At 38.8% G+C, this 24,564-nt stretch overlaps 2 protein-coding genes across 2 annotated transcripts in view; both read right to left on the bottom strand.

The window, feature by feature from the left end:
- Window positions 1–2,890: 2,890 nt before the first annotated feature.
- On the bottom strand, window positions 2,891–3,946 carry LOC149233894 (uncharacterized). The gene has a single exon (XM_089368091.1). The coding sequence runs from the start codon at window positions 3,944–3,946 to the stop codon at window positions 2,903–2,905; it is 1,044 nt and encodes a 347-aa protein (XP_089224217.1). The 3' UTR covers window positions 2,891–2,902.
- Window positions 3,947–4,321: 375 nt separating this feature from the next.
- LOC149233893 (uncharacterized) overlaps window positions 4,322–24,564 on the bottom strand; it is a 170,737-nt gene continuing 150,494 nt past the window's right edge. The window contains exons 3-4 of the mRNA XM_089368090.1: window positions 10,180–10,264; window positions 4,322–5,117 (exon numbers count right to left, since the gene is read on the bottom strand). Of these exons, the coding sequence (XP_089224216.1) occupies window positions 4,417–5,117; window positions 10,180–10,264 (786 nt within the window). The 3' untranslated portion in view covers window positions 4,322–4,416. The remainder of the gene's footprint in view (window positions 5,118–10,179; window positions 10,265–24,564) is intronic.

Raw genomic sequence — 24,564 nt, 5'->3', positions numbered from 1 at the left:
GACTGTGTATATTTTTAACCTAATGCAGATTTCTACTTAGACAACTCAAGATTCATGAAGAGTTCTTGTATGTTCTTGTTATGATGGCATCTTCCAATACTTACATTGCAGTGGTGTTTACTTATGATACTCAGAACTCATCACTGATGCTCTGACTTCCTTCATAGATAAACTTACTATGTTTCACTGTTTTGTATTGTCATTTCTACACTCGAACTCTATAATGCCTTGACTTCCATGCTAGGTAGAATGCTTTGGCTTCACTACTCAGGATTCATGAAGGATTTCTTATATTCAGAATGTGTGTTGTCCTTTCCTTAGTTTTGTTTACAGTGGTATGGATGTATAATCACTCAGAATTCACTGAATGTGCTCTGATTTCCTGTATGCATCTATAAACTGTGTGGTTCCATATGAGTGTATGTTCTGAATATTCAAATGTTGAATGCCCTGACTTCATGTTAAGCTGATCTTGTTATGGTATTGAAACATAATTTGACTCCATAACCCAATGGTAGCCAGCCTTCATCTTTCAACCTATAATATGGCGGAATATAATATGGCAGACTTTCACTTCATAGCTATCAGAAGCATGTTTAGGAATGACAAAAAGACTAGCTGCTACAGCAAGAGAATCTGCCATAGAATTCTGATCTCTGGTTTTTATATTGAAAGTATATGACTGAAATTTTTCCAACAATTCCAACACCAAGTTTCTATAAGCTCTCATCCTTGCATCTTTTGTTTGATAAGCACCTTGAACTTGCTTTATGACTAGCTCAGAATCTCCATAAACAGCAATGTTCTTTGCCTTAAACTCAATCAAGGTTTCTAAGCCTAAAACCAGGGACTCATATTCCGCCATGTTATTTGTACAATCAAAATTAAGTTTATATGACAAAAACTTACTTTCCTCAGCTGGACTCATGATCCAAATTCCAGCTCCTGCACCTTCTTTCCCTGCTGCTCCATCAAAGTACAAAGACCAGCAACCAGAGGCATCTCTTTCATCACTTTGCTGCAACTCTTCACACTGATTTTCTGCCTTTTCTTCCTGTAATTCTTTTCCCACTGATTCATTAAATAGAATAGCTGATCCAAGGCCTGTATCACAAGAATAAATGGGAAAATTTTGTGGCTTGTCCTTGCTACTCACCATATATACCATCCTTGTCTCACGATATAACCTTCTTTGCTCCCCAAACATTAACCTTCTTGGGCTTATGGAGTCTCATACATTTCAGTAAACAAAAGCACTGTCTTTTCATGGAAGTCAAGGCTCTTTACATCAGATGTTCAAACATACTTTACAAAACCACAACTTGCCAAGCATACAGGAAGTCAGAGCATTAAACATGAATTCTGAGTGATTATGCTGTAACAATACTGTAAAAAGAACACTAAGAGAATATACCACCATACATTTGAACAATATGATCTATTGAGAATCTTGAGAAGAAACAACAACTGTTTTTCTATTACTGTAATCTGCTTCACATAAACCAAAACAGTCTTTTCTAAAAACATCCAACCCCTATTACATCCTAGTCTGATCCATTTATAGGAATACATTCTTCCCTCTCTAGAGCGAGCTCAAAGGCTCTATTAACTACTCCTATATGCTATTTAACTAATTCATTAATTACAAAAGTGCTGAGCTGTAATTACACAAAATCCTAATCAAACTAAAACACTAATTCCATTCTCCTCGTAACATGATTCTTCTTGGATCCTTGACAGCTGTCCTCCTTCAGTTAGGCTGAGATGGCTGAGCTAAAGATGCAATAAACCAGCTAACCTTGGATGCTTGAAAGCGCTGATGGCTCATTAATTGACCAAAAGATGTGCTCTGTTTTTACGGTCTCTGTCTCCCAACATTCTCCGAAAATGTAGCAGCATGTTCCCAAATCTTTAATAACTCAAAGTATTGAACGCTGCTACCAAATACCATGTCTCCAGATGAGCTGTAGGCTGTATTGATGTACAGGTGTCTCTCTTCTAACATTCCCGGTCAAACTGTTTATTCTGCATTGAAAACATCACCTACAGCAGTTTCGTAGCGCGCTACGAAACTGCTGTGTGATTTAAAAAACACAGTCTTCCTCTAAACTCCTCACAAAATTGAATAGCTGCCGTTGCCATTCTTCAGTTTCACCTTTGCTATGCTGAGATTCAGAATCACATTCTCGGTATCCTTGATCCTTGATGTCTTGATGCAAGCAACTTGAGGATTACCTTGAAGCTTTGGAGGAGCAGCAATTCTAAAATACAGTTACAAAACTGGAAAACCTGCATACTACAAAACCACAGAGGGTAGAATCAAACTAAATGAGAGGCATCCACCCTGTCATTGCTGTTACGGTCTTTTGACTTCCATGTTTCTAGAACACATTGCATTGCATAGTTACACCTCCATGGCACATGGTCAAGAAACATGGAGGGTGAAACAATAATGTCCTTAAAGCTTTCTCTATGTCTTAAAATAGCTCTGTGAGATGCATCCGCACGGTGAAGCCAATTCAAATTTTTCCATGAAGGCCATGTAGTCTGCTTGGCTTCTGGAATGATATGAATAACCAAGCTAGGAACGAACATCTTCACTGGCTCAGCTTCTGACACATCAGGGCCCAAATCTGTATTCACAGGTTGGGATTTTGAATCTCCAGAAGTGCCATTCTCTATCACTATATCAGTATAGTGGGCATGCAATTCATTAGAATAAACCTCATCTTTATAGCTAGCATCTTGCTGATTGTTGCCATGATTCTCTGTGTCTGAATCCTCAATTAACACTGTACATTCATCAAAGGAAAGTTTGTCCCTTGATTCAGCACCTTTTATAACGTCTCTGCTCGTGTCTCCGATTCTTATCCCTTGGGACCATCGAGCCTGATTGGGATGTCTACACAGAATCCTCTTTACAGTTTGTACCCCAAAGATATTTATTTGCATGCAGTAGGCGCCTTGCAAGTTTAGATATCACAGCAGAATCTGTAGAAGAATCTGCTGCAAGTGCTCCCAGTGCTGCTGCTCGCAAACAGAGGATTGAAGTCGCTGAAAGCCGTGACGAGAACTCATCATTGTAAATGATACTTGTTACAAAGCTCGAGCATGCATCAGCTACAACTGCATCAACACAAGGGAGTACACCATATGCATAAACATGCAAGTTTGAGTACCGTTTGTGTAACATTATCCCTGCTAACGCATCAATTGCGCCACCCAAAGAATGTTCAACAAATCGCAAAGCATACCCATGACACTCTCCATCAGGCCCCAATATAGAAGACAAGAATCCTTTCTTTCGATGAGATGATGCATCTTGACCGCCTCCAGATCCATTTCTACTCTCATAGGTCTGATCTAAATCTATCTGATTTGCATTTTCGAAATTTCCATCTAGTTGTATACAGAGCTCCCTAGCTGCCTCAACTATGCCTGAATGCCCAAAATGCGGGAAAGTTGTGGAAACACGTTGCTTTACATTATCATCTAGGATATCACTATTAAGCAATCCATCCAAATCTGTTTTTGACAGCGCATATTCCCTACAGAGAACATCTGTCACAAGATTTTCGGGAGTTTCAGTTCCTCTAACAGAAATGACCACACACGGCAAATGGCGCAACACCACAGCAAAATATGCAGCTTCCCATTTCGCTTGATAGACACGTCCTTTTCGCAGGGTGTCAGGAGGTAGATTAACAAATTTCAGATATGCCGCAGCATGACCCCGCCACCAACTGTCACCTTGTAATTCAGATCTCCTGTTACGGCTCCAAGGGGTCAAAACACCTTGCCGATATAGCCATGCACATGGAAATAAAATTGGATTTTTGACATTAACATTCCATAAGAACATTTCTGGTTTATACATTTTACCAATCAGTAGGCATGCGTTCTCCAAAGATGCCACATCTCCTTGAATTTCAACATTAAGATCCATCATATTCTCATATTGATTTGAAACTCGGTAGCATTATGTACATTTCACCTGTATGTATATATGCTGTGGGACAAGATATCAAAGCCTTCACTTACCATGATAGCAAAAGTTAAGAAACAAATGTCATGATCTCCACAACAGTGATATGGTCACAGATTTTTTTTAAGACATATGACATAAACAGCACCACTCCCCTTGTCCTCTAAATCCTTGTACATGGCATTTCAGACAAGGTAGAACAAAGTATTAAAAGGTACACACATTGAAATGCGTATGTTCCACAACACTACATTTTTGCATCAGACTTGAACATGCGAACACCAAATGCTTCCATCACCTGCAGACTCAATATAGATGAACACATCAAACCCTTCATTAATAATTTTACTCCAAATTTGAGGTAGATTAGACTACGATGAGTCATGGACCCACTATCTAGTAGGATTTACAAATAAGACAATTCCATAGCATCATCTCTGTTCTTTCCATATACGGCCTGTGACCCTCAGTTTCAGCTCTTGCCTGTCACCACCAGAGAAAAAAAAGGTCATATTCCTCTGAATAATCAAACCATCATGACTGTCCCGGACTTTCTTATGGCTGTCGCGAATGCTTCTTGGTATTCCTTGCCAACACAGCTTTCGTCCATTTGCCCCCACGCCAAAATTTTTTGCTTCATTATCATCACCCATAAAGCGCAAAAAGGCCATATACACAGGGGCCATTCCAAGCTGGAATGTTTCAAAGTGAAGACAGAATTGTTGACCAAAACAGTTGAATACCGTCAGCATCCATGTTGCATTCTCCACCTCCTGAGGATTAGGTTTTACATATTGACGATTGAAGGTGCAACCATTGTGCATGTCCACCTTGTGATCATTTCTCAAGTGAGTCACAAGCGCTGGAATGTCCCCAGTAACTGAGCATTCAGAATCTGCGTAAGGGCAACTGTAAGGCCTGAACATGCATTGTTGTTCATGCTTGAGCTTGCTATAATATGGGAATATGTCGTGACAACCAAGCTTTTGATGTCTGCAAGGAAGTTCCAGAGATTCTGCAACCTTTTCAAGAGCCAAACATCTTATATTCCCCAGTTCATGTCTGCAAATGGGGCAACGGTTATGCACTCTCAACTTGCAGAAGTATTTACATGAGAAGATGAAACAGAATGCTCAGGTCAGTAAGGGACATAGTAACAAGAAGAATCAAAGTGACATTCATTTGGACCCATTGAATCGTTTTGTTCAGAGCCACTTTCGGGATATGTATATGGCAGGACAGAGGCTCGGAGTTCTGAATTAGTTGAGGATGACATGGGGTATAACATACAAGAATAAAAGCTGCTTATGTATCCGTTGCTTTGCCTCTAGCAGATACAATCACAATACCGTTTGCATCATTGTGCTGGTGGAATGATCTTGACTAATACGACCCCATTTTCCGCCAAAGAAAAACAAATGTCAACCAGGTGTCTATGTTCTCTGTCGATGGAAGAACTAATACACGAACAGCTAGTATCGTTTACCCAATCTTTAACATTTCAAAAGCTCATCACTGACACGTACACGATCCCACAACCATGTAAACCTTGATATCTTCAATCTTATCTGAAAGATCTGACATTAGACCTTTAAGCAGATCAACCTCATCCACAGCAGTTGTAGCCCGTGTACAATAAGCATGATAGGATTTGGGCCTCCATTGAAAACTCGAACAAATCCCCAATTTCGTAGCACGCTACGAAATCACCTAAACAGGTAGCGCTGCGAAACTGCTAAAAAGAATTCATGCGCTGCGAAAACACCCTGTCTTTAAGCTAGGCTAAAAATTTTTGGCAACAGAATTTTCAGTGATAACAGTTTCTTTGGAGTCCAGGAGGTGGAATATTTGGGTCATATTGTATCTCATGAAGGAGTTAAGGTAGACCCTACCAAAATTAAAGCCATTAAGGAATGGAAAATCCCCACATCCATAAAGCATTTGCGCGGATTTCTTGGGTTGACAGGGTATTATCGCAAGTTTGTTAAGAATTATGGGAGAATAGCAGCACCTCTAACGACATTATTGAAGAAAGATGCATTTTCGTGGACTCCGGAAGCAACAAAGGCCTTTGAACATCTTAAAGAGGCAATATGCCAAGCGTCGGTCTTAGCTACACCAGACTTCACAAAAACCTTTATTGTGGAATGTGATGCTTCAGGAAATGGAATTGGTGCTGTTCTAATGCAAGATGAAAGACCCATTGATTTTGAAAGTCGTCCAATCAAGGGAAAGTTTCTAAGCAAAGCTATTTATGAGAAGGAAATGTTGGCAATACTCCATGCACTTAAGAAATGACGACCCTACCTAATGGGAAGACACTTCAAGGTAAAAACGGATCATGATAGCCTTAAATACTTTTTAGAACAAAGATTATCCTCTGAAGAGCAACAAAAGTGGGTCACAAAGATGTTGGGTTATGACTTTGAAATCATCTACAAAAAAGGGAAGAAAAATGTGGTGGCAGATGCACTCTCAAGGAAGGATGAGGATGTGGAAGCATTGTTGTGCGCTATTTCTATCATCCAACCAGATTGGATAAATGAAGCAAGGGAGGAATGGAAGAATGACAAAGAAGTGTGGGCACTTATTCGAAAGCTACAACAAGATTCCAGTACGTCTGATACATTTAGCTGGAAAAATGATTCGTTATGGTACAAAGATCGCTTATACCTCTGTAAGAATTCCCAGCTAAAACAAAAGATTCTTATGGAATTGCACACTTCTCCCTTAGGAGGGCACTCATGATTTTTAAAAACTTACCACAGGGTTAAGAAGGAATTTTTTTGGGATGGCCTTAAATCAGATATTCAAAAGTTTGTGGCAGAATGTTTGGTTTGCCAACAAAATAAAGTTGAAACAATTAAGACACCAGGTCTATTACAACATTTATCCATTCCAAGCCAACGTTGGGAGGAGGTATCAATGGATTTTATCACAGGTTTACCCAAGTCTGAGGGAAAGAGTGGCATCATGGTGGTAGTTGACAGACTTATCAAGTATGCACACTTTTGTGAATTATCACATCCAATTAAATCTAGTATAGTTTCTACTGCATTTATGGAAACAATTCAAAAGCTACATGGAAACCCAAAGATTATTGTAAGTGACAGAGATCCCATTTTAACTGGAAATTTTTGGACAAAATTATTTTCTTGTCTTGGTACTTAGTTAGCTCATAGCTCATCTCATCATCCTCAATCTGATGGGCAAACTGAGATAGTAAACAAATGTTTGGAAGGATATCTTCGTTGCTTTGTATCTGATAAACAGACACAATGGGTCAAATGCTTGCCTCTGGCTGAATGGTGGTATAACACTTCCTTTCATACAGCAACAAAAATGACCCCATTTATGGTACTTTATGGGTATCAACCACCATCCATCACATCATATTTAAGAGAAAATTCTAAGGTTCAGGCAATGGAGCATCACATCGAACATCAACAAGTCCTCCAACTCTTAAAGGATAACCTCGTGTTGGCACAAAATAGAATGAAACAACAGGCAGATCAACATCGCAGTGAAAGAAGTTTTGATGTAGGTGATTGGGTATTCCTACGGATACAACCATATAAGCAAATATCCCTCAAGCAAGCTAAGAAGGATAATAAATTATCACCAAAGTATTATGGTTTGTACAAGGTGTTGCAAAAGATTGGTACTATGGCATACAAATTGGAGCTTCCTGCAGCTTCTCAATTGCACCCAGTTTTCCATGTTTCATGCTTAAAGAAGGTTATAGGCGACAAGCTCCCAGTTCAAACAATATTAACAGAACTTGACGAGGAAGGAAAAATTATATTGGAACCGGAAGCAGTTATAGAAACAAGAACTCGACAGCTACGAAATCGATCAATTTCAGAGTACCTTATTAAGTGGAAGAACTTATCCGCTGAAGATTCCACATGGGAGGATGAGAATTTTATGCAGAAGTATCCAGAACTACTCAAGCGTTGAGGACAACAATTTTTTGAAGGAGAGGGGCATGTTGGGTCCCTATAATACTAGTGATTACCCCATTACTATTGTAGTTATACCCCTTATTTATATTGTTGTGCCCCCATTGGCCCCATATTGTTATTAATGTGCCCATAGAATCCCTCTATTGTTATTTTTGTGGCTTTATATTATTATTGTTAGGTCGGCTGGATTATATTGTGACTCCTTAGACTCCTATATATAGAAAGGAGGTTTTTTCATTTGTATCATCCAAGAATTGTTCATTTATGTAATGTAAAGGAGGTTGCCCCCTCGAAGAGGCTGAATTCTAAGGCGTTGATCTATCTTTTCTTGAGCTGGTTTCATAACAACCTCCATCATCACCATTTCATGAGCCTATTCAGTCACGTAGCAGAGATGAAGGTAGAGAGCAAGAGTACATTGAACATGGTAAGGTCAACAAGCCTAAAAGGGTTGGTTTGGGTACTTTGGCACATACATATTAGAGAGGGCATAGGAAAGTGTTTTCCCCACAGATTGTGGTAGAGGCCTTGCCTTCTTCATCAGTAAAGTAGGTACATAAGGGCAAGGAAAAAGTGACAGAGGCATAGATCCAGTAGCAGGAGGAGGACCTCCATGAGATAGAGCAATATTTTCACTTAGTTGACATAAGTGAAAATGATGATAGTGAGAGCACAACCATTGTCATCAAAGAGAAGAATGCACTCATAGGAGAGCTCTAGGTCAATTTATAAAGGGCAAAATACATCATTTCATACTATGAGCAGGAGAACAAGAAGTTTAAGACCAAACATGAGCTCATGGAGATTCAACTCATCAAGGCAAAGAGGGAGGCTGAAAAGGCTAAGGCCTTACTTGATGAAGCATATGGAGAATATAGTGACCAGCTGGAGGAACAGGTTCCAAGAAAAAGGCCAAGGACCAGAGGCCTAAAGAGAGCTTTAGAGCTAGAAAAAAAAAAGGAGGCTGAACTAGATAATGAGCTCACCCTAAATGATAAATTTTCCAAAATGGTAAATGAGAATTGGGAGCATTGGCTTGAGAGGGTGAACACCCATCTTGAAAGCCTCTTAGAAAAGTCCAAAAGAGACACTGACATTCAAAGAAGGATGGAAAAATATTATTGCCGAAGAAACCAAATAGCAAGGGAAAAGCTCAAAGCTGCTAGGGCAAGAATTGAAGCCCTAACTCACCATGAGGAGAAGAAGAAGCTTTATATACTTGCAGAGGCTTCACTCCATGCCTAGCCACCTCAGGGATCAACTTCTTGAACAATTTTGAAGACCCTTAACTCAATTTTTGTCATCTTGCTCTTCCTGTCTTTTTAAAGCAATTTTTATATCAGTAGTTTGGTCAAATGCACAACACCTTAGGCACTTGAGGCCCACTCTTAGGCTAAAAACCTCCTTGAGGCAACCCAAGAGTTAAAAAGAAAGAGAAAAAAGAGAAAAATAAAAGACCCCTTAGTGAAAACCTCCATTGAGGCGCCTAGGACAGGCAACTAGGGTGAAAACCTCCTTTGAGGAGACCTGGTTGTCTTTCAAAAGAGAGAGAGAGAGAGAGAAAAAGCACAAAAATAATGGCAGGGACCTCAAACCTGCCCACTCATAACAATTCTGGTTTTTGCAGGTTTTCAAGAAGATAATGGACACATATATCAGAGGGCAGAAAGGAATGAAAAACCCCATGTCTTTCTTCATCCATTTCATCTCCTCCATGACCCCCATGTTCATTCAACCATACTCATCTCCAACAATAGAAAAATCCAAATTTCAGGCAATTTATGACTTCTACAAGATTTCTTGTAGTTACTACAGGAAGTCCTGAAAATCTATAGGAAAAGAAGTCCGATTGAAAAATTATGATGCAAGCCCATTTTGAATGAAAAAAAAAGAGGCCATTGACTTCACCACATCTCATCCAACACCATTCATGGCCATGTCACCCTATGTATCCATCAGAAAAATTTCTTAGAAGAAGAAAAACAAAAGAAAAAAGAAAAAAGAAAAAAAAAGAAACAAAGAAATATCAAAGTGTCATACCACCAGCAGCCTACCTCACCTACCACTCCATGGCCACACCTTCCACTCACTCCAATATTTAATCACCCTCCAAGCAAAAGAAATGTCTCAGAAATTCAAAAAAAGGGAAGCTACAAGATTTCTTGTAGTAGTACTACAGGAAACCCTGTAGAAGCCTATTTGGAAGCAGGAACAGGCTCCAGGCCCAACCTTCAACACCCATGCACTGTAAGAGCACAATTGCAGGCGCTATGGCACCTCTCCAAAGCTTAGTAGTAACAAAGGAAGCCAAAACCTGCACATAAATAAAAGTAAACCCATCAACAAAATAAAATCAACAAAAATGGAGCAGTAGAGAAAATGTACCTCAACCATGAGCAACACAACAAAGCCACCCTCCAGCATGCATAAACAAGGCAAAGGAAGCCCCATGTATGTCACCTCATCCACACTCTCTCATAAGTATGAATATGATTAAAACTGTAGGAATATGTAAAAAGTTGGTTTTATAAGCGAAGGTGGCCAGTTAACTTGGCCACCCTCAGCCCAATAACAAAAAATTAAAGTGGTAGTCAACTGGACACGTGGCAAGGTCACATCAAACAAAATAAATCAGAAAGGTGGTCGAGTTACGTTGAACAGGAGTGGGTGATGATTACGAGGAAGGATTGCATGATAACTAATAGTGGGACCAATAGTCCAAAAGGAGAAATACGTACTCAGCCAGCCAGCACATCGCTCAATGAAATTGACCATAAATAGAAATATTCCCTAAATTTCATGCAAGATATTGTTTATTTCGAGATTTTGAGAGTTGGGATCACCTGGAGGAGCCATCGAAAGGAAAATATAGTCTTGACCATCCTACAGTGAGCACCTACAAGAAACATGGGAAAACTACAGGAAACAATGAGGAAAGCTAGTCTTGACATCCTATAGTGAGCACCTATAGAAAAACTACAGGAAACAAGGAAAATTGTCAAAAATGATGTGAGGGGGTGCCTAGGGCCAACAATTCAAGAATTCTCCTCAATAAAGGCAATATAGTGAAAGGTAGGTGACATATCCTCCGTTGTTTCATTTGTAAAGAGCAAAGAAAAGAATTTGTCATTTCTTTTAGTGATTACAATGTGCATAGAAATAGGCAAAATTGTGTGGAGTATTGGGTAGAGTAAAGGGTGGATTGGAGTCATCACCCTCCTAAACTCTAAACCATCATCCTAGGAAAAATCTTAAGGTATAGCCACAAAAAATTCGTACAAACATATTGACAAAGAGAAAAGATGATAGGGGGTTTCAATAGAAGGGAGCCCACCAGAACAACTAGAATACATCAACATCCTCCCGTGGTAGCAATATTTACAAGGCATCAATGGTTGGGATTCTTCGAGATTCTTAGGGGATATGATGATGATATAGCTAGGTAATTTTCAATGTCACTCATACCTCTAGCTAGAGTTAGTGCAATTGCTGTAGTGAGGGGATTGTTAGTGATAATTACCCTTGAAATCATTAGCAGGGTCACTACACTTCCTTTAGGTTTGCAATGGAGAAAAGAGGATAAAGCTAGAAATGCTATTTCCAAGAAGAATGTTTCCTTGGAAGGAGAGGAACCAATTGAGGAAATAAAAGGATTATAAGGGGGAGCATTCCATATCCTTGGGATGAAGTAAGCTATCACATTCTAAAGTATATTTCTTGTGAGGGTAGGCTCTATATAGTCTATGGTTACTAGTTTAGACTACTCTATGAACTGAGATTTGGAGAAGAGTTACCTCCTCATAGAAGAGTTAGTGTGCCTTAATTTTTGTTGCAATAAATAATAGACATGATCATCAAAGTACAAGAACAGAATCATCAGCAACTGGCACATCATGACTGATCAATCTCATACTATAAGATGCCATAAACAACTTAGGAATCCCTATTATGTGGTCAACATTTGTAGAAATGAACAGAGAAGATGTAATTCAAGCCATTGAGTATGAAAGAGACCCTACTTCTAGTGGTGAAGAAGAGGGAGAGGAGCCTAAAGAAGAGGAAGAAGAGTTTGAAGAAGAGTAAGAAGAACCTAAAGAAGAGGAGCATGAAGAAGAAGAAGAAGAACCAAATGAAGAAGAGGAGACAGAAATAAATGAGACAGAGGATGAAAAGGAGAATAGGAAAGAAGCACAAAATAATGGATCAAGTCCTGTAATACATAGCAATGAAGGAGAGGAATCCCCAAGAGTGTCTCCTGAGCCCACAGAGAAGTAGGCAACTGCTGCCTTAACTGCTATAAGTATACCTATAAAATCAAAAGGAAAGAGGCAGAGACAGACTCCCCTATACTTCAGAACAAGGAGGAGCACCAAGATAAAGAAAGGGAGACCTCAAACACCTACCAAGGCTCCTATAATCATTGAAGACTCACGAAGATAAAAATAAAAGCTAGTCCCTCTAGGAATGAGAGGTGAAGAGGGCACATCACAACAAGCTTCCCCAAGGTCACTAATCACCTATGTTAGGAGGCTTGTCACTAGGTCAAACTAAACAAAACAAATTAAAGAACCTTTGATCCCTTTTCAGAAAGGGAAAGGCCTCCTACAAGAAACACAGATAGTCCTACAGGAAACCCTGTCAAATGTACATGAAACAAAGAAAGATGAGTAGGAAGGACAACAGGGGTAAAGGGAAGGAAAAGAAGCAGCAACACAAGTACAAGGGGAGACAGATTCTCAAAAGACAGTAAAGGGAGAGTCTCAGGAGCTGCAGGAACCTTGCCCATAATCAAACCTCAACTCCTATTATAAATTCATTGAAGGAGGCAAAGTAATACGATTAAAAAATCCATCCCTCATATATTTGAGCTTGAAAAAGAGAGAACAAGGACAGATCGCTGGATGCAAATTTCTAAATCAAAAAGTGTAGAGGATGTGGGCCATATAGAAGAAAAGTTGCCAGAGATGGTCAGAGAGTTGAGTAGGATAAGGGACAAGGAAAGAGTGATGAAATCTCAACTAGAGGTTGAGAACACATGGATGAGGAGGCAAGTAAAAGAAAAAGGGAGCCAATTGGAAACTATGGAAAGTCTCTCCATCGAGGCACTCTAGTGCAGGATGCCATCAAAATCATATTCCTTATACCTCAAAGAACAATGGCTGAAGTTTCAGATAAAAACCCTAGCACAATGAAGAACTATGCCTTTTTAAGACTATAGGCAGTTCATTGACCTCTGTGACCAAAGAAACCTAGGGGACAGGGCCAAGATATGTGAAATCGACCTACATAACTTGGCCCTAACAGATTTGAATGTGTGGGACCCAAAGCTAGGGGACTTACAACTGATGGCCTTGGCATCATGGATGAGTCATGAGGAAGCCAAGGCTAAGGAAGTAAAAAGGGCATTTGAAAGAGAAGAAACAGGGCCCATTTACATCAGAGTAGAACATATCAACTCCATGGCTGTCATTAGCATCCACAACCTCATAGCCAATGATGCCCAACTTGCACCAAGATACCTAGTTACACAAGAGAAAGCAGTCACTCATTTTGAGGACACTTTTATATTTCTAGGGGATGAAAGCAAGCATGCCAAAGGAGATGGAACACCTTACCCTACAACCTAAATACCAGGGAGTATCATTCCACTGAAAGAATGAGGGCTGCTGTAGAAAATACCCCACTTTATAAGAAAACATTGTAGAGACTCAAAGTCAATTGGATTAGCTTGAAAATCAATCCGCCATTTCTATTGGGTATGTTATAAGGGATAAAGGAAGAAGAAGAAAGAAAGCAGTGGGAGGAAATAGAAAATCATGCATGATTTTATCCACAAGAGGAGGATACCGCAACTGAGGCCTGGAATGTTAGGGAGGCCACCAAAGCAATGAAGGAAATGGACGTAGATTGAGTTGCTCAGAGGATGACCAACACTTTCAGTAGGTTGGTGATGATGAGGGTCATTAATGGGTAAATTATATGGACCTTAATTCCACTCTCCAACTTATTAAAATCAATTTTTCTCACATTTCTTTACATGTTTTGTTATATTTTGCTTAATGAGAAGGGTAAAGATGAGATGTCATGTCTTGTGGTCTAATGTGCATTGATTGTAGGTTTTGGAGAAAATTTTGGCTAATTAAAGTTCAAGAACTTGAAGTAGACAAGCAAAAGGGATTTTAGGATATTATATCTCCCTCCTCAACTCCTTACTCACTCGAATATTCCTCCACTAGATCTCATCAGCTCGGAGTTACAAGCAGCCAAGCCATTAAGATCATTGGCAGCCAAGCTAGTGATAGTTGAAGACTAGTTGATCTCGAGTTTGGAAGCCAAGCCTACCTAAATTTAAGGAATTTGTTGGTAACTTTAGTTGTATAAATAAGAAGGCCTAGAGCCTCATTAGGATTCGACTTTTTTGTTGTTGTAGCCAAGAGGAATTTTAGAGCTAAGACATTGTGATTGATGAATCTTATGTATTTGTGACATTTTAATGAAAATGAGAAGCATTCCTTGATCGAGCACTGAGTTGACTCAGAGGGCTGAAGCTCTTGGGTTAGGCCCAACCCTAGCAATAGAGGTTCCTCTTTTTGTACATGTATGCTTATATTACTTTCATATTTAGATGCTAAAGTGATTTTCGTTTTGTTAATTTGAAAGTATTTGAATGATTAATTAGTTTGCTTCCATTTGTAGATAGTTAGATCAGTGGTATCATATTGACAGAAGACATTCCAGAAAATCTTGTGATAGTGGCTTTCAGCTCACCTCATCTCCCTTATGGGATCATGACTTGAGGGTTCCATTCACACAACCCAAAAACAGATTTCTCGCTTTACTGCACGATCTAGGGTTTCTTGATGAGTAGATCATTGTCTTTGAGTTTCTTATGATGATTTGCAATTGTCATTTTTGATATCTTAATTTTTGAATTGGTTTAAAAGCACTTCCATTCATGAACTTAGCCACTAGATAGTAATAACTCTGATTTCTTCCATTTAATAAATCTTTTCCATGTATAGATGAATTTGTGCATAAATGAACACAAGAATGTATGTTGTTGCAGGAGCTTCTAATTTTCCGGGATACCTCATATCATTTTCCTTATCCAAGACTTATCCACCCATGTTGCCAAAGTCCACTAAACCCTAAATTTGAATTCTTGGTTTGTAAGAAAAATTTCCATTTCCATTGAGAAAATCCAACCATCTTGAAGCATTTGATTGAGCCTTGGATAGTGTTCACCTCATCCATGCCTTATTCCCCCATCATATACCTTTCCCACACTTCATCCTACCTTCCCTACCATCTCCTAAGCTTTCGAACTATTTCCTGTAGTAAAACAGGGCATCTTGTAGTAGAACTAGGACATCCTGTAGTAATACTATAGGAAACCTTGTAACAACCTGTTTTGAGCCTGAATTTAAAAAAAATTGTCATCTGATCTTAGATTAGGCCTCCACTTGGTTTCCATGCCCTTGAGACCAATCCATACCTCTTCCTCCATACTTGTCTCCCCTTCCAAAGAATAAGTGAAGAATAACATTTGCATTCATAAAATTAAAACATAAAAAAAGGGTTTTTTCTACAATTTCTAAATTAGCACATGCATGCAGCAGTTATAATACTTCCTAGATCAGATTCCATGCTCAGTTAGTTTAGATCATCACATGTTATAAACAAGGTTAAGCTAGGTTTATTTTGCAAGAAAAATGTGTAAATGAGTAGCTAGATGATTTCATGTCACTTTATAAGAATTTTCAATTCAGTGTTTCATTTCTTGAAGTAGGCAACATTCCTTTTCTTTCATTAAGGAAAATTTTCCCTTCTCCATTTGGTAGTCAGACTTCTTCTAGTCAATGGAAGACTAATTTGAGAAACCCTAGTCATTTATCACCTCAGTTTAAAAGTGACAAGATTATACCATTACATCTACTATGTATACAACACTATCACCTCTAAGTTTGTACGAACCCCAGGTTGATGAAGTAAAGTTGGTAGCCCAAGGAGTTGCAACATTCTTGTTGCAATACTGACACTCATCAGTGAGAAAGTGGAAAATTTTATATTCATTTGACACTATTTCACACCATGAATTCAATGTTGCAGTCCATTTTGTCAGTTGTGCTTCGCAATTTTAGGCAATCCACGAAAGTGGAGGTAAATGATGCAGTGATGCCATGTTTTTATTTTGATTTGTTGAGATGATGATTTTTTTGTCGAGATCCTTGATTACATCATGTTTAAAGATACTTTCATGCCACGTCATGTGAAAATTTATTAACTTTTCACACTGAAGGAGGACCCATTTGAGTGAGAGTTCCTATAGGAGAACATCTTGTGGAGAGACATGCCACTCTAGTTTAGGGGATTTATCCTTATAATGACAAATAATGTACTATGTACTCATCATCATCTTGTAGCATTTAATGAATCAACCTCCCCACTCTTGACATCGGGCCCAAAGACCTAACCCACACTGGGTGAACTCTGTTATCAATGTGTGTGTGTAATTTTCTTTGATGATTGTTGTTATGTTTCATATTCCTTAAAGCATGGACATGTGGTTGCTTTATATTTTTTCACGTGTAATTATGTTAACATAACAGAAGTAAAATATATGGGTTAATTTTGGTAGCTGAAGAGATTCAGATCACATATGGTGTGGTAGATGAATATCATCATAACTAAGGGAGATGTGTGAGTATATTTTTGTTTCTTTAATCTTAAAATGCTGGTCTTTTTATAATCTATTTAAATTTATTGTCGGGACCATTGAAGAGTTTTAAATTATGGAGTTAAGTAAAAACAAAATAGAGCATCACATACAATTTGTTGATGATGAAATTAGTAGTTCAAAAGGAGAACTTATTAACTCCCTAGTGATGCCAAGTTGATGGCTAAGGTGGAATGGAACCAAGAATTTATATCCCTTGATGCTTGAAATCACAAATATTCTTCATGAAGAGTACTATCATAGTTTTATATAAAAGAGGAATTATGTCAAAAGTTATATAAATGAAAGATAGTGAAATGTAGGTATTTATTTTCCAAGTAAAACCTTATCTCTCATGGGATTAGAAGAACACCTATCTACCAGTAAAAATACTTTAAAATGAAATGAAAGTCCTAACTTGAATCACTCCTTTCTGGAGAGATATAATAGCGCGATTAAAGGGAAAGATAAAGTATCATATCAATGCAATAGGCTTTGATGACATTGGAAATGGTTTGGATTAGTAAATGGATTATGTCAAAGGAGTGACACACTTCCAACTTTTCAAAATCTTGGTAATGAGGGCAATGACCTATAGGTGCGATTCCATCATTAATTAAGGTGGGAAAAACATCTTCATGGCTATCTCCTTTGAATTTTTATGGCTAGATCTAAGCAATAATTGCACTTGTGAAGTTGAACCTCCTTCATTATCCTTGGAGGAGCTCTTCAGTATATAATACAGTTTAATGAGGTGAAGGAAAGACCCATCATAGAGAATTTGGGGGATTTTATGAAGGAACAAAGGAATAAAGTTAAATGTGCCAATCTCATATATTAAAAGATGATGTTGGTGTTGGGTGAAAATGTTTTCATGGAGGAGTTGCTACATTATCAAGAAACATCACTTTCCTATGAATTTCATGGAAGAGTCATTTTAGATAATTCAGTAAGCTAGTTGATTAGGAGAATATGGAGGCAGTTATTGAGGGTATCTCTCAACTTTTCATTCTTTGGGAGGTAAGGAATGTTAAATTTATTTTTTTATTTTTATTTTTTTATATGGATATATTTATTTGCTTTAGATAATTGCATTTCATCATTTTACACATTGAATTCACCCCACAACATTATAACATCATTATATCACATGCAATTATGTAGAAAGAACAATATCATAAATAATGTAGCGGAACATAAAGGAACAATAGAAGAAACACATTCACTCATAGAGACACCAGGATTGGTCAGAGACCAGAGCAAAACCCCACAAGGGGGGCAACCCTTTCAAATTATTGTTATTATATTGTCATTGAATGATTCAACAAAGAGAGAGTACAATAATCCAATTTTGTATCCATAAGAATATCCAACAAAATCAACTAAACAATATCTAAAAGATGAACCTAGTAATAATACTAATCAAAGATAACTTTTCCTGGCTTGTCGTCAACTTTCATCAACTATCGAAATCTGCGGTCAACTTTCAAAATCAAACCCTAGGTTCCAACCACAAGGAAAAAGGGATGTGAGTGTGGCTAAAATGTTTTGACCATACACACAGGCTTGCGTGCCTGTGGTTGCAATTGAAAATATCATGTAGCATCCCTATGGTTGTAAATTAAAAACCTAGATCACTCATGCAAGCTTCAGACCTTTCAATTACGGACTGGTATGAACTAACCTCTGCAAACCACTTCAGATTTGTGTGAGCCAAATCAAAGAAGAGAGAAGAAGAAGATGCCTTTTATAATAATTGTCAAAATGAGGGTCATTTGACTAGTATTTATAGCCATCCAAGGGTGTTCAATTTCTCTTTTGGATCGACCTGTCCTTTTGTGCACATGTGGGTTTTCATATTAAAAATATATTTTTCCTTGATCAAATTAAATTCTTCCAAGCACCAGTAGGGGTATTCCTCGATGAGGAAGTTTGTTTAAAGGAGGGAGTTTGTTCCTGATCTTCCAAAATTAACACTCCCTCTCAGCTAGGGATAAATTAATGACTGCAACATATGTCTCAAGTGTCAAATGTCATCTTTTTTCATCTATGCTCATATCTTCTCATCTGATCCAGGATGCTTTCGCTTATAGATGTATGAAAAGAATCACATGCAAAATTGCAGCCTAACACAGAAATTCAATGTACACTCAAGAAAAGAAGAAGAAAGCACACAAAGGCACAAAAAGAAGACACCAAGGCTTGATAATGGAGTTCGTCCAATTCGAACTATGTCTCCGGGCCCAGCTCAAACAATGGGGAGGCCTTTATATTAAATGGCATGAAAGAAGAGAATTTACAATCATCAACTGCATACAAGAGGCTTATACCTCCATTCTAACAAATGGCTATGAAATGGAGACCTCAGATGGAGCAGTGGGCAACACCAATGTGTCCGTGGTAATGAGAGGCGCTGAACACATGTAAAACTTGCCCAAAACAGATAGAATGCATTATCAGTTGCTTGAAAACTCTTCTCCCACGAAACAACGTGTTGAAATTCCCCCTCTCGGGCTCTTCCAACTATCGAGATTTTATCATGGGTCTTTTGGACAAAATCCCATTTAAATTGGGGCTATCTTGGTTCAAAATAGAGACCAGTGGTGTAGAAGAATAGGTGGGCACAACTGACCCATAAAATAGTCTTTTATCATTGAGGCGATAATGCTCTAAAAACAATGAAAACAATTGAAATCCAACCAAATCCTTAAGTCCTGGACTTCAAGAAACATTAAATCAGGCATATTTCCTTATCAGGTCCGGGCCTGATATGGCAATCGGCATATCGGGGGTGCATAGTCCTGTTTAACGGGGATGGCCGACCACCGATCACTGATCATCGATATCGGCATCAACCGATCACATCAGCATCTCACTCATATCTCCCTGGTGCTTTATCGCCCATCGCATCGCAAGTTGGCCCCTGCCATCACCGATATATACATATATATAGACCTATGATGCGATTGCCTTCCGATCTGCCGATCCGATTTAATCAAAGATCAACGATCGGGGTTTCCTTTGCGCCCTTCTTAAGTCCACCTCCATGAATCCTCCAATTGTGATTTTTGGCCATTTAAGGCTTAAACTCATTTTTAAAGGGAAAATCCTCATTTTCTTAAGGAACAAAGCAACCTTCTTTTCGCGATAACTTCACCATCCGGACTCGGATTGAAGTGCTGTTCACGCTGTTGGAATTAGGATGATGAGATCTATGCTCTAGTCCTAAGTTGACTTCATTCTGAGCACTTTGATTTCTAAGCTTTTCCATGCCATTGTTTCTGAAGATCCACCTAGATCAATCCTCCCCATTGAGGAGCTAAAAGCTTTTCATTAGTCAATTAGCCAGTGAGGGAATTGTTCCCTCACTTTCTCTTTCTCCATCCACCTGGCCTTGTTGGGGTGCATTCTTGAAACCAACTCGAAGGTATTCTACATCTCCTTGCCGTGAAGTCCTGGTTCTTTTGTTGAGGATGATGTATTCGGGCAACTCATCGAGATATTCTGGTGCAAAATCATTGACTGTAGGAACTGTGCCCACCTCATCAGTGTCCATGATCAAAGGTGGTTCATACAACTTTAGGTTCTCCACATTCACTACTGAGTACATCTGCATATACACCAGCAAGTCAAGACGAAAGGTATTGTTCCCAATCTTCTTCGAAATGGTGAATGGTCCATACTGGATTGGTCGTAGCTTCTTTCCTTCTCCCTTCATCCTGTCTTTTCTGATGTGGAATGACACTTTGTCATCCACTTGGAATTTATGGTCGACTCGGTGTTTATCATGTTGAGCCTTGTAACGGGCTTGACTTTTCTCCAACTATTTTTGCACTGCTTGATGAATTAAAAGGATTCATTGAATGAATTGTTGAGCTTTGTCCCTATCATTATGTCCACTGGAGCCATCTTCCCTTCCAAAGACCATATCGAAAGGGTCCTTTGGTAGGTAACCAAAACATGTCTCGAATGGTGAATGCTGCATAGATGAATGCACTACTCGGTTGTAGTAATGCTGTACATAGTGGAGATGTTCATCCCACAACTTGGGATGTTTCCCACAATAACCTCGTAATAAGTGTACCACGGTATGATTAATAACCTCTATTTGTCCGTCAGTCTGCGGGTGAAATGCCATGCTTCTTTTCAATTTGGTGTCCATATTCCTCCACAAGCTGGTCCAAAACTCTCCAAGAAAGTGAGAGTCCTTATTTGACACAATTGTGTGGGTAATCCAAAGTGGACCCAAACATGCTCAAAGAAAAGAGAAGCAGTCTGCTCTGCAGTAATCTGCTTTTTACAAGGCATAAGAATACACATATTGCTAAAACGGTCAACGACGACATACAAATAGTAGTGACTCTTCCTAGACAAAGGTAAACCTCCTACAAAGTCCATTGACACACTTTCCCATGGATGACTTGGAATAGGGAGTGGTGTGTAGAGCCCAAGTTTTCTATTAGAGGGCTTTGAAATAGAACACATCACACAACCCTTTACATAGTGAGTCACAATGTTTTTGATATGAGGCCAATTTTTTTTTTTTGTACATGACATAAAGTCTTTTCGACCCTAAAGTGTCTAGACACAAGAGAGGTGTGGGCCTCTCGAATTACATGTACTCTTTCGCCTGTGGGAATACACAATTTACCAAGGTGATAGAACAATTTCCCCTGCAAGTGATAGTTGTCCACCTGTGAACCATGGGTTAGTTTTGCATAAGTCTCCTTAAAGTCATCATCGTTAGCATATTTTTTAGTGTAACTCTCAAAAGATAGCGAAGCATTATGCAAAAAAACAGAAGCAGAAATAGGAGGATGAGATAGCATATCGACCACTTTATTGCTAGTGCCCTTCTTATACTTTATTACCAGATGAAACTATTGAAGAAAGCCCATCAACCTGAAATGACGATATTTCTACAACTTGGTTTGTGACTGAAGGTATTGCAAGGGCTGATGATCTGTATGGATGACGGTCTCCTTACCGATTAGGTAGTGTTTCCACTTTTTCACACTCTACACCAAGGCATAAAGCTCCTTTTCATAGGTGGGATAGTTGATCACAACTTGAGAAAACTTCTTAGAATGGTAACAAATTGGCTTCCTTTTCTGCATCAATACAGCTCCCATGGCATAACCGCTGGCATCGATTTCGATCTCGAATGGCTGTTGGAGATCGGGAAGGCTAAGACTGGCGTGGTGCTAATCTTTTCCTTCAATTTTTCAAAGGAATTATGCTGTCTTCCTCCCCATTGGAAGACATGTTTGAAACTTGTCAAGGTGTGCAAAGGTGCTGCAATAACAGAGAAATTAGCAATAAATCTCCTCCAATACTGGATTGCACCTAGAAAGCTACGGACTTCGGTTACACTAGTAGGCTTAGGAAAATTTACAATTGCTTCAAATTTAGAGGAATAAATCTTTAACTGACCATGACCAACAATATAACCTAGGTAATCCAAAGAGGTTTTCCCAAACTCACACTTTGACAATTTTATAAAGAGTTTTTCTTTTTTCAGTACATCAAGCACTTTCTTTACATGACACACATGTTCAGACCAACTTTTACTAAAGACAAGTATATCATCTAAATATACAAGAACAAAGTCATCACTGAAAGGCTAAAGTATATCATTCATAACCCACATAAAGGTGGTTGTAGCATTGCAAAGTCTGAATGAAATCACCATCCATTCGAACAACCCCTGCTTGGTCTTGAAAGCAGTTTTCCACACGTCCTACTCTGCAATTCTGACCTGGTGATAGCCATTGTGCAAATCCAACTTTGTGAAATAAACAACACTCTTTAATTTGTCTAATAAATCATCTATGTGTAGAAGGGGATAACGATTTTTCACTGTTATCTTGTTGAGTGCACGGTAATCCATGCACATCCTCCAGGTGTCATCTTTCTTTGGCACTAAAACAATCAGCAAACCACACTGAGAGGTGTTCAGCTAGATGATTCCTTGGTCCAACAATTCCTGCACTTGTGTCTTGATTTCCTCCATCTCAATCGTCGACATCCTGTACATTCCAATATTTGGCAGAGGGGGATCATGCTGTAGATGGATTTCATGTTGGATTTCCCTCGTTGGAGGTAATCCCTTAGGTTCTTGAAACAGATCATCATAATTAGAAATCAATTCAGTTAATTCCTATTTATGCTCCCGATCGCAACCCTAGAACGCATCAGCGAATTCTGCCTCTTTTTCCGTTACAACCATAAGCATGCATCCTTTACTGGAATTCACCAGTCGTTTCATTTGTCCAGCGCTTACAAGGTTGGCATTAATTTTATTTTGACGAGCCCTCACTATATATTCTACCCCATTCTTGGTGATTTGATATTTATTTTCATAACGGAAAAAGACTGCCTTTCTATCATACATGTACGGGCTCCCTAACACCATTCCACATATATCTATAGAAATTTTGAATAATATGAAACTTATTCACAGAGATTATCCTGATTATACACTATTGCAGAATGCATGCATAATACATAACCTCCTCTACATTGATCATCAATTTTGCAGAATTAAAAACAATGAAACATCAATCGCATGCGCACATTAACACAGTATGTAACCCGGGGAAAGCATACAGCTAAAAACCCCACACTATATGTATATTATAATGATTGAGAACATGTAACAATACATAGTAAAATTCTCCTCACAAGTACTCAGTACTATCTCCACCCGTTACACACAAACTAGCTCAGATCTGAATCAATCACAGGTTCAAATCTCCTCCACTGCTTGCCTGCCTCCACTGCGCAATCCTGCATGAGAATAATGATGAATGGATGAAGAAAAAATCGTTTTTCCGTGGCTGAACCATGCAATCCTCATTGGCATTACTCAATTCCATTGATTGTGCAAATCTCATGCACAACTATAGTCACAACTGACAGCTGTCTTGCCCTTTCACTCACCTCTAACACTTGTCTCCACTGAACTATCCATGCACTGAGTTAACTGATGTATTCTTTAGTTGCTTTATGAGTTAAGAATTAGTGAATTAATTATTAATAATTAATTCACATCACTCTTCACTAGTGTATTCTGCAGTTAGACTAAATACAACTAGTTCAACCAAGTCAAACTGAACACAACTCCATCAACTCCTCAATCAACTCCACCAAATTCAATCACTTGAGTTCTAACTGAAGTCCACCATGCAATAGCTCAACTGACTCATAAGAAAAGCGTATTTTCTTCTGAAATCTGCATGTGCCACATCCGTAGCTCGAACTGAAGTGCTCCAAGAGGATAAGATAATGTTTATAGTCCAAATATTATTAAGAGCTAATAATATTCGACTGTTCTATTTTTAGCCTGGTAGTCTAAAAATAGACTCCACCCATATGTCTAAAAATAAAAGTCCATCTATTTTTACCAACATGACCAATCATCCACAAATAACATCCTGCAACTCATAGACCATGATCCATATGTCTAAAAATAGACATAGTCTAAAAATAGACTCCGCGCCAAAAATAGCCTGCGGGCCCACTTAGTGAAGGAAACTCCTTTCCACTAAGCTCCATCATCTTGTTGCATTTTCAACACTCCCTCTCAACAAGATATGGATTATCTGAAACCCCTATCCTACAACTCTGGAATGTTCTACATGCAACACATTTGCCCCTGGTCCATTTGCTCCAACAACACTTGGAACAAAAACACTCCCAACTGACCACTCTGTTGGGCTAGGAACATACTCTGATGCTGACAATTGCTCCCTCTCTGACATCTGTGCTACTGCAACATTTCCATGCATCTCACACCATTTCACACCTCTTTGTGCCACCTAGCACTGTGCAAAACACTTGTGCCTCTCGCATTGCTGTAGCTTGCTAGCTATGCACTGTCCTGGGATTCCCTACAC

The sequence above is a fragment of the Pinus tabuliformis genome, chromosome 8, assembly GCF_031772625.1.
Source record: "Pinus tabuliformis cultivar Carrire ecotype Pingquan chromosome 8, CPIR1, whole genome shotgun sequence".
Classification (NCBI taxonomy): Eukaryota; Viridiplantae; Streptophyta; class Pinopsida; order Pinales; family Pinaceae; genus Pinus; species Pinus tabuliformis.
This window is presented reverse-complemented; position numbering and strand designations above follow the sequence as displayed.

Excerpts from the sequence above, each read along its gene's own strand:
- LOC149233894 (XM_089368091.1), bottom strand. The coding sequence starts at position 3,946 with ATGGATCTTAATGTTGAAATTCAAGGAGATGTGGCATCTTTGGAGAAC.